The 16,498-nt window shown below is 39.0% G+C and overlaps 1 protein-coding gene across 1 annotated transcript in view; it reads left to right on the top strand.

Annotated features, from left to right (window-relative positions):
• LOC126260038 (zinc finger HIT domain-containing protein 2) overlaps nt 1-8,636 on the top strand; it is a 49,532-nt gene extending 40,896 nt beyond the window's left edge. Inside the window, exons 4-7 of the mRNA XM_049957212.1 lie at nt 861-975; nt 5,872-6,081; nt 8,204-8,351; nt 8,426-8,636. Coding sequence (XP_049813169.1) covers nt 861-975; nt 5,872-6,081; nt 8,204-8,351; nt 8,426-8,592 — 640 coding nt within the window. The 3' untranslated portion in view covers nt 8,593-8,636. The remainder of the gene's footprint in view (nt 1-860; nt 976-5,871; nt 6,082-8,203; nt 8,352-8,425) is intronic.
• The last annotated feature ends 7,862 nt before the right edge of the window (nt 8,637-16,498 follow it).

Genomic DNA, 16,498 nt, shown 5'->3' on the forward strand with positions numbered 1-16,498 from the left:
CCCCATCCACCCCTCCCATTTTCCTTTTCCGGTCACGAATCATCCCCAGGAAGCACAATTGTTTGTAAGCGTCTTTATGGGGGTAAATCTCTCTAATTTTACTTTCATGGCCTTTTTTGTGAGCTATATGTAGGAGGACGGACTCTTGGGCAACTCTACTAGGAATGTACACTTTCGGAATTTTATTTTCATGATTAACAGTGTGTATATGATTGCTTTCTTTAACTACACTAAGCATTGAATTTGTTCCTATAATGCTTACATAATTGTTAGATTCTGTGTTGTCTTGCCAAGTTTCCCTCTGAAGAATCATTCTTGTTTTTACTGAACTTTTGAATTAAAATATTCTGTTTTCATCTTGAAGTGAGTTTCTTTGTCATTTATCAGTTTCTTTAAGTCTCTGTAGGGGTTTCCGCATCCATATCAGAATGTGATCACATTGGTGAGTAGGTTTGAATGATTTTTTTTTCTCAAACGAGTCCTATATTCTGCACTGTAATTTTGTTTTTAATTTTCTTGTTAACAATAAAGCCTACATCTGAATTTCCTCCCTGTCATGTTCTTTTTAAATGAAATATGTCCATTGTTAACTTTAGTAGCCATTTTTCCTCAGTTGCTACTTCAAATATGTGTGTCATGTATCATGATAAACATAATTAAAATGTAAATGATTGTAATTCTGTTTACTCTTCATATTTTTACAAAACTTCTGATGACTCTAACATTACCTTTTTTAACCTTCGAATGTTTCCTGATTTTTTTTTTTTTTTCAAATATGGTATACATTTTTATATACCTAATCTATTTGTCTGTCAAAATCAAACAATGGAAACTCCAGGTAACCTGTTTGTTTGTTACAGAAAAGAGAAAGCTCTAGTGCAGGAACTAGATGAAGCATGCTGTACTGAAGAGGAGCCATACATAAAAACTTGTCCCCCGCTAAAGACTGGCATCCCTCATTTTTCACATTTATCGGTGAATTATAGATACTTCTCTTTCTGAATATTGTGTGGTAATTCAGTTTATACTTTTTACTGGTAATTTCTTTATAACTTCAATTTGTAACAAAGGTGTTGAATAACGTTACACCATGATTTTATTGCAACAATATATTTTGCAAACACAATCTCTTTGGCCCATTATAAATCAGTTCTGGTGCTGCAGGTACTGAATTGCACATTTGCGTAATACAAAGGCTGAATCCATTAATTACTATGTTACTCAAATGATAGCTAAGTTACACAATAAGTTAGTTACATGAGCAGCAAGAATAATTTATAAAATAAAAGTGTGAACACTAATTATTTTCTCAGTCGTCAGTCCAAAAACAATTTGATATTGCTGTGTGTGCTAGTCTACACTGCGTAACTTTTTTTATTCCATGTAACTATTGCATCCTATGTCCTTTTGAACCTGTTCACATTATTCAAATCTTGATATCTCTCAACAGTTTTAACCTCCACACTTCTCTCTATTTTCAAATGAACTATCCCTTGATGCCTCGGGATGTTCTATCAACTGACAGTCTTAGTCAAGTTCTGCCATAAAGCTCTTTCCCCCAGGTTGTATTCTGTCAGTCATTTCATCCTTTTATAGATAATTATTATTAAGGGTTTTTATGAGTGTGACTAATTAAACTGATAGTTCAGAAATACTCGCACATGTCAGCACCCGACCTCTTTGGTACTGGGATTATTACATTTTTCTTGAAACCTGAAGGTATTTCAACTGTCTCACATTACCAGGTGGAATTGTTTTGTTGTGTCGTTTCTCCAAAGGATCTTAATAATACTGAGGAAATTGTGTCTATTTCAAGGGCCATGTTTCTCTGAAGTCTCTAAGTGTTTCATCAAATTCAGTGTTGCATCACTCTACTATCTTTATACATTTCCTCTTCTCTTTCCATAATGTTTTATCAAGCTTTTTCTATCTCTTTATGTATTTCATCTACCTTTCAGTCATTTCTCTTTTGCTAAGTATAGGCTCCTTATGTTTACAAAGCTGGTTTTCTTTTTCCAAAAGGGTTTTTTTCTTTTAAAAAAAATAAGTGACATTTGCTTTTGCTATAATCATGCATGCATCTACAGCTTTGCATTTATCCACTAGCCATTCTTACTTTGCCGATTTGCACTTCCTGTTAGCTTCTTTATTAGCTGTCTCTTTTGCCTCTTTCATCTGCTGCGTTTTTATACTTTCTGTTAATATCAATAAAATTTTTTCCCTCTGCTGGCTTCACCACTTCATCTCTTGAAGCTACCTATTTAATTCCTCTCCACCCTTTCAGTTAGTTATTGCCTAGTAGTTGCCTTATGCTCTCTTTGAAACTCTCAGCAATTTCTGGTTGTCTCAACATGCCCAGGTGCCCTCTCCTTAATTTCTTACCTTTATGCAATTTCTTCATCATTAGTCTGCACCTCATAACCAGTAAATTATGGTCCACATCTGCTCATGGAAATGTTTTGCAGTTTAAAACCTTCTTTCTAAATCTGTCGTACCAATATATAACCCATTTGAAATCTTCTGCTTCCCCCATGTCTTTTCCAAAATACAAACTTTTTTCATTATTATTACATTTCTTTTCACCTAGTTCACATTTGCTTACTACTTTTCTTCTTCTCTTTTTTTTTTCTCACGATCAAAATTCAGTCTCTTCTCTTCTCTTCTCTTCTCTTCGCTTCTCTTCTCTTCTCTTCTCTTCTCTTCTCTTCTCTTCTCTTCTCTTCTCTTCTCTTCTCTTCTCTTCTCTCTCCCTTAATGTACTGAATAATTCATTTTATCTCATTATACATTCTTTTACTCTCTTTGTCATTACACAGCTAGTGGGCATATACTTTTACTACCATAGTCAGTTGTTGCTTTGTCTCTATCTCGGCTATGATATTTTATTTACTGTGCTATTCATTGTAGTTCATCTGCCATAACATTGTTTAGTTCATTATTAATCATACTCCTACATTACCCTATTTAATTTATATTGATATTTCTGCACTTACCTGGCCACAAATTGTGTTTTGCTTTCTACCACTATTAGCTAACTTCCCTAACTTCCACTAGCCTTTATCTAACTTCCAAAGTTTTTTAGAACTGATGTTCATCCGATAAAACATGTGAAAAAGTTCCAATATTTCGTGGAAACAGTCCAGGAAAATGGTTTAGAAATATTGTTTATGGAAGAAAGGGCACAGTAGGTGGACAAAGCTTACATTATATCTAAGAATACCTACAACAAAGAGTGCTTATCTAAAAATCTTAAAATAAAGCACTGCAACACAGTAGTGAAGCCAAAATGCCTATATGCCAATGATAGCTTTGTACTGAATTATACACTTGAAAATGCCATTCAACAGTGTGTTGCGGGTGGTGGTTGGGGGGGAGGGGGGGGGGGGGGTGTGGAGGGAGCAAGTGCAGCTGTTATACATGTAATGAAATTCTTAGACTACCTTACACCAGTCAGCGATTGCTTACACAAAATATTTCTTTGCTTTCTTCACAGTTGTGTTCTGTATTCCTACATCGTTACTGTGGAATAGTTCTCTCCTAACGAAAATATTGTATTTGCTTATCTTACTAAAGAGCAGCCTTTTACAATTTCAAATCCAAAAGAGATGTGAATATGTTGGTTTCAGAATAGGCCCACTGTTCCTTTCTGCTTTACTATTATGTGTGATCCAGTTCTTCACATTTCCACAACTGGAGAACACACTGTAAATGTCAGCCAGTTGAAGAGCAGTATCCATTCTTTTCAACTCCTTCTGGTCATAAAAACTTTTGTCAGTGTGCCAAATGAGTGGCAAGTCACAGGACAGCAAAACTTCATATTTGTGAGAAGGAGCACTACAAAGTCATTTTGTCTGCAGAGCAAAATTTTTATATTGGCCAGAGTATTAATTAAGAAAGATTTTTATTAAATTTACCCATGTAGACTTAGTGTTACTGGGTCATAATACGTAGCAGATATCATTTCATTTTATTTTTAGTCATTGCTTCTCTGATTAGATATGCACTTATACTTTGCACCTGGACCTAGTACTCTTTCTACTGCCTGTAACAGTTGTGAAATGCCTCAGCTTTAGTTGATGGGAATAATATGCTGCCACACCTGTTGAAAGTTTAGGTAGTACCTCATTTACTTTTGGTGATCAACAATATATAGTGATTGTGTCTCTTCTCTTGCAGAATGTATAGAATACATTATATGTCTTTCCTTTCTTTCTTTGACAGAATAAAAATGAAATAGAATGAAATTTTCACTCTACAGCGGAGTGTGCACTGATATGAAACTTCCTGGCAGATTAAAACTGTGTGCCGGACTGAGACTCGAACTCGGGACCTTTGCCTTTCGCAGGCAAGTGCTCTACCAACAGAGCTACCCAAGCACGACTCACACCCCGTTCTCACAGCTTTAATTCTGCCAGTACATCATCTCCTACCTTGGAAAATAAATATATAAAGAAACGTATTTATGAACAGATAAATAGAAGGAACCCGCAATGAACCTTTTACTCTGCAGAGGATTGTGTGCTGTTTTTGAAACTTCCTGCCATGTAAAAGTGTATTTTGGTCAGGAACTTGAGTACAGAACCTTGCCTTTTGCAGGAAATCTCTCTCCTGCTCTCCAAACTGTACAAAAGTACTCCTTCATACCTTAGTCAGGGAAGAAAGAATACTACAGAGAAACACCTTAGCCAGAGCCTTGTTGTTGTTCTGGGTTCAGATCCTGGTCTGGCATTTAGTTTTAATCTGCCAATAAGTTTTAGATAAAGGGATTTTTAAAAGGACTGAAATTATGCCATAAACATTTTATTGTCTGAACACTGGACTCATTTCAGGAAGACGGCACTTTGAATCCCCATCTGGCCCCCCAATTTTATATTTTCTATAGTTTTCCAAAACCACTTAGGGCAAATGATGGCAAAGTTACTTTTAAATGGACACAGCCTATTTCCTTTGCCATACTTTCCCAATTTGAGCCTTTCCTCCATTACAAAAGATGTTTTCACCAGTGGGACATTAGACCCTAATTTTCCTTTTATTGTTTATTGTACTGTATTTTAGTACTGTGCCCTTCAATGTAGTCCTTTACTATTTTGACAAATTGGTCTGAAAGATGTTTTCTTTCAGAGGATGCATACTGAAATGCATTCCATTAAAGGCATTAAATTATCACGTGCAATTTTTTGAGTCTCATCAATGCTTTGAAAATGATATTCTTTCAGTTTACTTTTAAATATCAAGAATAAGAACAATTTTATGTTGTGACATTAGTGTTGGTGGGGTACAACATTTGTGTGATGTTTTCCAGGTAAGTAAGTGATCCAAGAGTCAATGCGTCTTCATTCTGTGACATCCCCAAATTAGACTTCTTACAGTTCAGCAATCTTCCTATGCTAACATATTAAAAGCTTAGATACAGTCTATTGTTTACTGCATGGCTACAGGGAACAATCTTGGAACTTGTTATGTACATCATCTTTCTAATGGATAATACAATCATCAGCGCCTTGTGTTGGATTGATATGTGCAAGCTTACTTTGAGTATCAGACTCATTTCCTAGACACTGCAATGAGTGCATCTTTGCTTATACATTGTAGCTACAAACCTCTCTGTCAGCAGCGGATGGTCAAATTTTCCAGCAACTCTGTTCAGAAGTATGACTATCAAAACTGCAAGACTACGACCTCACACTGATGGTTATTTGATAGTCATCCTCTCTGGCTATTAAACACTGAGCCTCACATTGGCAGCAAGCTAATTGTAGGACTTAAGTTATTGTTTCATAAGTTTGTTTTATTTTATAACTCTAATAGATAAAAACTCTTCGATTTGCCTATAGCTCCAGGTGTTTTATATTTACATTATTTTTTTACCAGAAACATCCTCCAGCTCCTGATGTGAAATGGAACATAATAAACGTTCTGGCAGCATATTGTTATGTAGCAAGGTATTTCAATGGAGACCATAAAGAACAACCTCTCCAAGCTGCTTGTCTACTGGAACGGCTCTCTGGTGTTCTACGTGCAAACTTTAGTTACAAGTCGACAGAAATAGCAGTTGACGCTGTAGTTCAGGATATTCTTTCTGTAAGTAAAGAGATCCATATAAGTGCTGTGGCCTTTAAAGATGTATGGATATGTAAATAAGTGCCAGTCCGTGTGCCTTCAATTGTATAGTGGACAGGCTTCCAGTTGTTTGTACCACATAGTGTTATATGGTACTGTTCTTTGTTAACATATTCATTCCTGAACACACTCTTCAGTCTTATGTTACATTTAATTGAGATTTGTTTGTATTTTGTCTGCTGGTTTCTTTTTTACTGTTCAGTTATGGTATTACGGAAGAGGGTCTGTACTGACAATTTAAAAATAATCAGATTCCTGTAAACAACATAAGACAAAATGTGAAATTAGTTTTTAAGTCAATGCAGATAAAGAAGGAATAGTGGTGTGGGTGACCTCTGTGTGCTTAGTCTATTTGTGATGTTCAAAGAAGGTACAGTCAGAAAGAAGGAGAAAAGTTATGTATTACAAATGAAAGATAAGAAAAACTGGTGAAGAGTTAAACAGAAGGAGAGAGAAACTGTGGAGAGTTAGGCAGATGGTGAAGAGCTAAACAAAAAGAGGGAAAAACTGTGGAAAGAGAAAGGAATCATTGAAAACTCTGTGTCAAGTGAGAGTATCAAAGTGCATAAAAGTCGATGAATGTTGTACTGAATGTAAAAGTTAGGTTTGAGTTACGGGTAGTTTGCTTTTGAATTTTAAAATATTGCGGAAAGTAACTCATTTATGGAGTAAAGCTTTTATGATACCAGTCAAAAGACAAATTGATCTGTTTCAGATCATGATGTGCTGAATCCAAAGAAGGCACAGTGGATGACATAAAAAAGCAGTAGATGTTTCTTAGTTTATTTACAATTCTGAAGGATTCTTATCATGGTTTCAAAGCAGACTATTTTTTATTATTGCTGTGTTCCCTTTTGTGTGTCACATTTCAGCTAAGTAAAAGATAACATCTTTTTTATTATAATTAAAAAAAGTACTATCACTCTTGCTGTTGCCATGTCTAGCATACCAAGCACAACCACTGCCATGGTTAATTATGAAACTGACTACTACATCGCAGTTCTGTTTCTTTGTTTTATAGTATTTTCACTTGAAATTATGTACATATTCAAAAAGCTCTTAAAAATTTGTATATAATAAGCAGTGTAGCAATTGCAGACTCTTCTCCCAACCCCCTCCCCTCCTTTTCCTCCTCATCTCCCTATCCTTCATGGACCTCAGTTTCAGTCAGGGATGGCTTACCTCCTCACATTATTTTCCCAGTGCTCTCCCTCTAATCTGCCCTCCTACCTTGCTGTGCTCCACATGCCACTTTCATAACTTCCACTTCTGTTCTTTGACCATATCTTGCCTGTGCCTTGTGTGGCTTACATTTTGAACTATATATTCTTAAAAATTTAATATAATAGAGGGAAACATTCCACGTGGGAAAAATATATCTAAAAACAAAGATGATGTGACTTACCGAACGAAAGCGCTGGCAGGTCGATAGACACACAAACAAACACAAACACACACACAAAATTCAAGCTTTCGCAACAAACTGTTGCCTCATCAGGAAAGAGGGAAGGAGAGGGAAAGACGAAAGGATGTGGGTTTTAAGGGAGAGGGTAAGGAGTCATTCCAATCCCGGGAGCGGAAAGACTTACCTTAGGGGGAAAAAAGGACGGGTATACACTCGCGCTCACACACACATATCCATCCACACATATACAGACACAAGCAGACATCTCACCTTAAAAATTTAGACGTATTGGAAGCTGCAGAATTTGAGTTCATCAGGTAAGTTTCAGTTGTTTGGAGTTAGCTGTATCACTCAAGGGCCGCTGAGTGAAAAACCTTGTGTATCATAGTACAGGGGCAACAGAACTGACAAGTGTATGGTATCCTCCTGGTGATGCAGTGCAACAATTTAAGACATAGGCCTTGTATTTGTGATGAATGGGCTTCAGTTTGCATGACAGATCATTCAGCATGGTCACAGCTGATTTCTTTCCACAAGCATGTTCAAATTAGCCAGCACTCTATCTCTGATGTCATTGATGTTACAGGATCCTCAAGGAGAACCTTAATAGTTCTCATTAATTCATATTGTCTACAGTGGATTATGCTGTTACTGTATTATTTCATGTGTGCATTACAGTGCTTTGGACATACTGAAGAAACTATTTATGATGACGTAATGAAAGTGCTTCGTGGACCTGAGGAAAGCAGACCTTATTTCTATGTACAGGCTGGCTTGAGTGATATCCATCAACTGTTTACTCTTGCCTATAAAATAAAAAAATCTGGTTGGTATGGTCATTCTTGTAATTCCATTTTAGCTAATTGTTGTACATGCTTTACTATTTTTATTTGATTTCAGGTTCAAAGAGAAAAACTGGTGAATTTAGCAAATGCTTTAAGGAATCTCTGTATGATGGCCATGACATAACAAAGGAACAACTCTTTCTTTTAAAAAAGAAAGTTGAGTATTTTTTAGCATGGGTGAATGAATATTTATTAAATAAAGGACAAACTTTAGTACCATAGTAATTTTGGTGTTGACATTCCAAACTTTTGTATTGGAAAAGTATTGTTTTCATTTTATAATAAAAATAATAAAAAAGGAGTTGCTTACTTATTCTATAATACTGAGTTAGAAAGAGACCTAGCATTCAACTGTAATTATGTTTGATCGACAAAGCTGGTTAAATGTTGAATAAATCATAGTTTCTGACTAATGCATTCCCTCCAGATCTACCCAATGTTATTGTAGGAAGTGCCAATCAAAGCTGATTAGCGCTGGAGGAGGCTGTCATTTCATTGGAGATAGCTCATCAGCAAATGCAGGTAACAAATTGGAATTCCTGAGTCAGTTTATTTACAGTGTTGCTATAAAAGACAAATAGTAAATGAATGAGGTGGTCATTTTATGGCTGATATTGTGCAGGTATACTTTGTCTCATGCAGAAGAGCAGGTATGTTGATGTATACAGCAATTTGTAAATTTTTCTTGCACAAGTACTTTATCTGATATTAGTATTTCATTTGTAATTGGACAGTAAACATTACCACACATTTGTGGTCGTGTCAGCATCTTACATAATGTATTTTGTAAATTTCAGTATTATGCATTTGGAGGTTCTATTAAAATGACTTTAAAATATAGAAATAAACAAAACATATTTATCCTTCTAATCACTCTGAAGCACAAATGTGCATTAAAAAAATGTTGTTTGCAGACACTACATCGAATCCTTCTGACAGAAACTCCCCCACCCCATCCCTACTTCTATACTTCTGACAGAACCCCCCCCCCTCTCTCTCTCTCTCTCTCTCTCTCTCTCTCTCTCTCTCTCTCTCTCTCTTACTTACTTACTTGCTCACTTACTCACTCACTCACTATGTGCATGTGTATTCATAGCTTCCGGAAGGGAAGTAGGACACTCCAGACTGCAGGATGAGAGGCCCCTTCTGGTGTGTGGCCAAGAAGAATGAGAGAGGAGATCAAAGGACATATTTTATTAAGCACCATGCCAGGTGCTTTCCAGAGATAATTGGAGGACAGAGCGATAACTAAAGACAGGTTGAGAGGATGATAAGTGCAATGAAGAACTAAGAGGAAAGCAGAAAAGAAGGGGGGAGACATATCACACACACATTAGCTGACCTGGCCATGTGTTGCTGTGGCTCAGTAGTTATAATAGGTCGAATTAATTTTCTACTCATCTTTATAATACAATAAAACTAATATTCATTAATAAAACTGAAAATAGTTTAGCTGATTTTAAAATGTAGGGGATTTAGAATGAAATGGTATGCCAAAATCTAAAAGTGATTAGTAAAGTATTGGAATGTTGAAATTAACCACAAACCAACATACAGTTTTTAATTTTACATTTTATTCATCTCATATTCAACCACAGTTTGTAATCAATGATGTATTTACAAAATACTTAATAAAGTAATAACATATAAAAATTGTATTTTATAAATGAGGTAAATAACATTGATTTTAACTATTATTTCCATTATTTTAAATTATCACAATTTAAAATTTTCAATTATTTAAGTACTAATTGGTGCACAATATCTTTGGTTAACCTTTCTTTCGCTAACACATGTGAGCTGGTGACAAAGTTGCCCGTGGAGGTAAACATACTTTCCAAGTCTAAACCACAAGTAAACGTAGTTTGGCCTTGAGACTTATTATTGGTCACTGCGAACAGAAATTGAAGCCTTCTAGATGTTATTGAAGATTCTGACAGTATTATTGGAATACGGTCAACAGGACGATTTCTCCTTTAAACTTTCCCGTCAAAATGGTTGCTTCGAGAACATTTCTGGTAATCCTTTTAATGACCAAATGTGTACCGTTGCATAATCTAGGTGGGTTTAAATTGCGGAGAACAATAATTGGTGAACCAGTCTTCAACTGAAGATTGTGTGGTGGCATTCCTGGTATATCCAGAGAATTTAAAAATTCAGTTGGATAATTTATGGCTTCATTTTCATCAACTATTGTGTTGATTGATTTAAAAGACATCAAATCACTGGGCAACAACTGTTGTATCTGGAAATTAATTTCGTCAACATCAACATTTCTTGGTGCCAAAATAACATGATTACTGAGCCAGTTATGATCTAAGTAATTATTCAATATACCTGGGAAGACAAACTCAATTAGTTCACTTTTTGTCTCAACAACAGTACAGAAATTGTCTTGCACTCTTGTGTATTTCGTATTTTGCTGCATTTCACTTTCACTGTTTCCAATATCCAGCAATTGGTTAGGAAATACTTGTGCCGACGGATCATTTTGCAATTGTACTCACATGTTCATGGTTAGTTGAAATGTCTCGACACTTCGCCATAAAAACAATTGTTTTAAACATGCGGTAATTTCATTGGCAACAGTAGAGCGAGGAATGACTGGTAATGTGTGCCAGAAGTCACCAGACAGTAGTAAGACAGTACTACTTAAAAATTTATTGTTGCCTTTATGAAATGCTTCGAGTTGATGTTTATGATTCATAGTACACTTATACCAAATTATAATTGAACTCTTTTGCAACACTGCAACAATAATTGTAGTTAAGTCAACGCCAGTATACTGTTTTTATCATTGCAAATCACTGTTAACTAAATCTAAATCGGTGGTTGGGCGATCAGGTGATGGCATTCTGTAATGACTAAGTGGCAAATTTGAAATTAAAATACATAATCTTTGATCCACTCTAATGTTTCATTATACATTTCTGGTGCGAAATCTAGATTTGGACATTGGTGTTTTTGTTTAACTCGATGCCATATGTATTTAATCATATAGTTTTTATATTTTTCCCACAAAGTCTATGATTGTGCTGGATAACATGTCGTCAAAATAATTGCAAACAGATGACAAATACTATTCTGTGTGGATGTCAGTGCTGCATCAGCAAGTGTCGAGTCCCAATCATTGTCTTCTTCCAGTAATTGTGACTCGTGACATGCATCTTGATATGTATTGAACACTCGACCATTAACTGTTCGCAAAAATTTGAAAGATGTTGGTACAGGAATATTCACAAAAAAAGAGAAAAAATGGCATTCACATTGTTTTGGATGTACTGTGTAAAGTCGTCCCAATGTCTGGGCTTTAAATATGCCTGAGATTGATGCATGCGGTTTTCCTTGTTTACATGGCTCCCATATTTTCCCTAATTTATTCCATGTAAAATAGCGTGGACCATCGGCATATAATAATGTTTTTGTGAATCAGCCACATACATCAGATTTTTGTCACGTGAAAAATTCAGTTTAGTACTGCAAGGAAGTAAAGGGGAGGATGTTGTTATGGGTGGCTGATATCCTCTTTCTACAATACAAATGTACACGTGGATTAATACTGCTCTATATTTACATGAACAGGATATTTAACTTGAATAGAGTCCATGTGTTGTGGTACAAGCTCATCAGTAATAGTCCTCTTGCTATAGTCACCGGGTCGCTATGTACTGCCGTAGCCTGGGCCAGCACATTCCTCCCCCCAAAATTCTGCACCATTGTTGTGTAGGGAGGATGCGAACGACAATGGAGGGGAGACCGGATGCTGGATGTAGAGGTGAACCAGGAGCTGTGACTTTGGAGGACAGTGTACTCCCAACTGTATCCCACCATCTGGCTTGTGAGGCAACAGAAACATCCTCTGGAAAACTGCTGCCTGAGTGCACGTCCTGTGATGATGACGGTGATGGTGGTGGTGAGTCCAGGTCCATTGGGTCGGCGAGCGGGGAAGGTGGGGATGAGGGCACACCATCCATCTTCTCCTCCTGGGGTGCTCTGTTGCCACCTGCAGGCGGCTGCGAAGGATATGCCGTGCTGTGAGCCCACAAATCTGGAGGAAAAAACGCAGCAGAATCATGGGGCACATGACATGCACGGATTTGGTTCTGGTGGCAGCGCTGCTAACCATCGGGGCCTGCAATCAAGTACATAAAGAGCCAGTGTATTCCTGGATCACGCCTCTTTCCCAGTGCCCAGTTACCATAAACGCTGAAAAGAACAAGATCGCATGGCACAACACAATACTTGCAGACTATTGGAGGCGCAGGATGCTGTGGTGGGTGTAGCAAGTGTAGCAGCATCCGATGGTAACGGCCATGCGGAAGTTCCACCTTTTATAATCCATCTTGTGGATGGCAGCAATAGGAGGTGAGAAGGAGTTGCAGCACCTGTTTCTGTGTGTGGGTGGCATGAAGCTTGGCCATCTGTTGTTTAAAAGTGCGTACGAAGCATTCTGCTTCTCGATTGGACAGGGGGTGAAATGGAGCACTTGTTAGGTGACGAATGCCATTTCATTCACAAAACTGTTCAAAATCACATCAAGTGAACAATGGTTCAATGTCTGACACAAATATTTCTGGAAGATCTATGCAAAATATGGAGGACAATGAAACTTCCTGGCAGACCGGGCGTGAGTCGTGCTTCGGTAGCTCAGTTGGTAGAGCACTTGCCCGCGAAAGGCAAAGGTCCCGAGTTCGAGTCTCGGTCAGGCACACAGCTTTAATCTGCCAGGAAGTTTCATATCAGCGCACACTCCGCTGCAGAGTGAAAATCTCATTCTGGAAACATCCCCCAGGCTGTGGCTAAGCCATGTCTCCGCTATATCCTTTCTTTCAGGAGTGCTAGTTCTGCAAGGTTCGCAGGAGAGCTTCTGTAAAGTTTGGAAGGTAGGAGACGAGGTACTGCCAGAAGTAAAGCTGTGAGTACCGGGCGTGAGTCGTGCTTCGGTAGCTCAGTTGGTAGAGCACTTGCCCGCGAAAGGCAAAGGTCCCGAGTTCGAGTCTCGGTCAGGCACACAGTTTTAATCTGCCAGGAAGTTTCATATCAGCGCACACTCCGCTGCAGAGTGAAAATCTCATTCTGGAAACATCCCCCAGGCTGTGGCTAAGCCATGTCTCCGCTATATCCTTTCTTTCAGGAGTGCTAGTTCTGCAAGGTTCGCAGGAGAGCTTCTGTAAAGTTTGGAAGGTAGGAGACGAGGTACTGGCAGAAGGAAAGCTGTGAGTACCGGGCGTGAGTCGTGCTTCGGTAGCTCAGTTGGTAGAGCACTTGCCCGCGAAAGGCAAAGGTCCCGAGTTCGAGTCTCGGTCGGGCACACAGTTTTAATCTGCCAGGAAGTTTCATATCAGCGCACACTCCGCTGCAGAGTGAAAATCTCATTCTGGAAACATCCCCCAGGCTGTGGCTAAGCCATGTCTCCGCTATATCCTTTCTTTCAGGAGTGCTAGTTCTGCAAGGTTCGCAGGAGAGCTTCTGTAAAGTTTGGAAGGTAGGAGACGAGGTACTGGCAGAAGGAAAGCTGTGAGTACCGGGCGTGAGTCGTGCTTCGGTAGCTCAGTTGGTAGAGCACTTGCCCGCGAAAGGCAAAGGTCCCGAGTTCGAGTCTCGGTCGGGCACACAGTTTTAATCTGCCAGGAAGTTTCATATCAGCGCACACTCCGCTGCAGAGTGAAAATCTCATTCTGGAAACATCCCCCAGGCTGTGGCTAAGCCATGTCTCCGCTATATCCTTTCTTTCAGGAGTGCTAGTTCTGCACGGTTCGCAGGAGAGCTTCTGTAAAGTTTGGAAGGTAGGAGACGAGGTACTGCCAGAAGTAAAGCTGTGAGTACCGGGCGTGAGTCGTGCTTCGGTAGCTCAGTTGGTAGAGCACTTGCCCGCGAAAGGCAAAGGTCCCGAGTTCGAGTCTCGGTCGGGCACACAGTTTTAATCTGCCAGGAAGATTTATATCAGCGCACACTCCGCTGCAGAGTGAAAATCTCATTATGGAGGACAATGCTTGAATGGTGCTATGTGATGTGGTAGAAGGCATAGGCACCGCAAATGGGAACTTGCTAAAAGAATCCACCGCTATGAGCCAACAAGTGTTTCAAAATAGTCCTGCAAAGTGTATGTGCACTCATTGCTGTGGGGATTGAGTCTTAGGCCAAGCTGCAAATGTCTGTGGCGGAGCTGATTGGTATTTGCGCATGCGCGACACTGTGATGTCATCTGTTCAATGTGGGCATCCTTGCCCTGCCGAGTACAATGCCTTGTGCTAACTGTTTGGTGCGAACAATTCCCCAATGTCCTTGGTGGAGGAATCGTGGGAATAAGCACACGATTGTCCACTATGATTTTGAACTAGAATCACACCTTGTTGTACCAAAAGATCATGCCAAAAAGCAAAATATCGGCACACAGCTGAGTTCTGGATACTGCTCAATTAATGAGGCCAAGACATGCAAATGTAATGCAACAAAATCTTGAGATCTGGGTCTCCTTCCTTGGCCTGTGCAATTGTTCTGTAGTGTAAGGGAAAAGATTCCAGTAATTCATATTCCTGCTCATCGATTTGACAACAAGATGCGACAGAGGCATCAAAATCAGAGTCTGGGCCAATCAGAAGGCAATATAGGGTGTATGCATTGCCATGCTTTGCCGTAGGTCTGTACACAATTTCATACTAATACTGAGAAAGCAACAGAGCCCAACATTTCAATTTTTAAGCAGTATGTGTAGGAACCAGCTTTGACGGATGAGACAAGGACTGCAGAGGCTTGTGATCTGCCACGCGACCATATAAATAATGATGGAATTTGGTGACATCATACACAGTGGTGTGAGCTTCTTTTTCAGTTTGAGAATAATTGAACTGAGTTTGAGTTAGCAACTTTGAGGCAGAAGCAATAGATCTGTCTTGTGCACCAATTCTGTGTGAAAGCACAGTGCTGATTCCGTAAGAGGAAGGATCGACTTGCAAAACTCTGGTTTGGCAGGGTCAAAATGCACTAAACATCTGTCTGAGCAAAGCATTTTTGAGTTCCTGAAATGCACCTTAACACTTTGTAGTCCACATAAAAGGCACATTTTTCCGACGCAAATGATGCAATGAAGCTGCGGTTTGAGTGGCTATGAACTGAATGTTATATGTCATCTTGCCTAGTACTGGCTGCCGTTCAGACACATTGTGAGGAACAGGCAGGTCACGAATTGCAAGCAAATGAGATTGGAGGTGGCGCACATCCTGACTGTTTATCACATGACCTAACCACTGTAGTTCAGTTTGAAAAAGTCACACTTTCGAGACGACACTCGAGTCCCGTTCCTGATAACACTTGAAAATGAGTACGCAAATTGGCAATGTGTTCCTCTGGTGTACAATCAGAGACAATATTGTCACGGTAGTTTGAACAAAATGGCTCTTTTGCCGTCAGCTGTTCCAAGTGAAGTTGAAAAATGGCGCGGAAGCACTGCCGAAGGGCAAATGCAAATACTTGAACACAATTGCCCCTGCAAAATAAAACACAAGAGAAGGAAGCAAAATCTTCATTCAAGTTGATTAACTTCAATCGCCACTGGATTATCCTCATTGCCACTGTAATATCTTCATCACCACTGTAGATTCTTGCGCCACAAGGAAGCAAAGGAGAGGATGTTGTTATGAGTGACTGGCATCCTTTTTCTACAACACAAGTGCACACATGGATTAATATGGTTCTTTATTTACATGAACAGGATACTTAACTTGAACAGAGTCCATGTGTTGTGGTACAAGCTCATCAGTAATAGTCCTCCTGCAGACAATGTCGGTAATCTTGCTATAATCACTAATCTGCTCACTATGTACTGTCGTAGCCCACTCAGCAATATACTGACAGATGCCAACTGGGATGAGTGAGTCAGTGAGACCTTCCGGTCAGCGGCAGCGGCCTGCCTAAGTACTTGCTGTCAAGAGAGCATTGGCGGCTTGTTGCTTTTGTGTGTGTGTGTGTGTGTGTGTGTGTGTGTGTGTGTGTCTGTCTGTCTGTCTGTCTGTCTGTCTGTCTGACCTATCTCGTGATAGGCACACTTGATCCAGCACCTATCAATCAATCTTTGCTGACAGCTGTACTGGTGACAGCTTACGCCAGCACAGGTAAAATATACATGTTG

Source organism: Schistocerca nitens, chromosome 5, assembly GCF_023898315.1.
Source record: "Schistocerca nitens isolate TAMUIC-IGC-003100 chromosome 5, iqSchNite1.1, whole genome shotgun sequence".
Lineage (NCBI taxonomy): Eukaryota > Metazoa > Arthropoda > Insecta > Orthoptera > Acrididae > Schistocerca > Schistocerca nitens.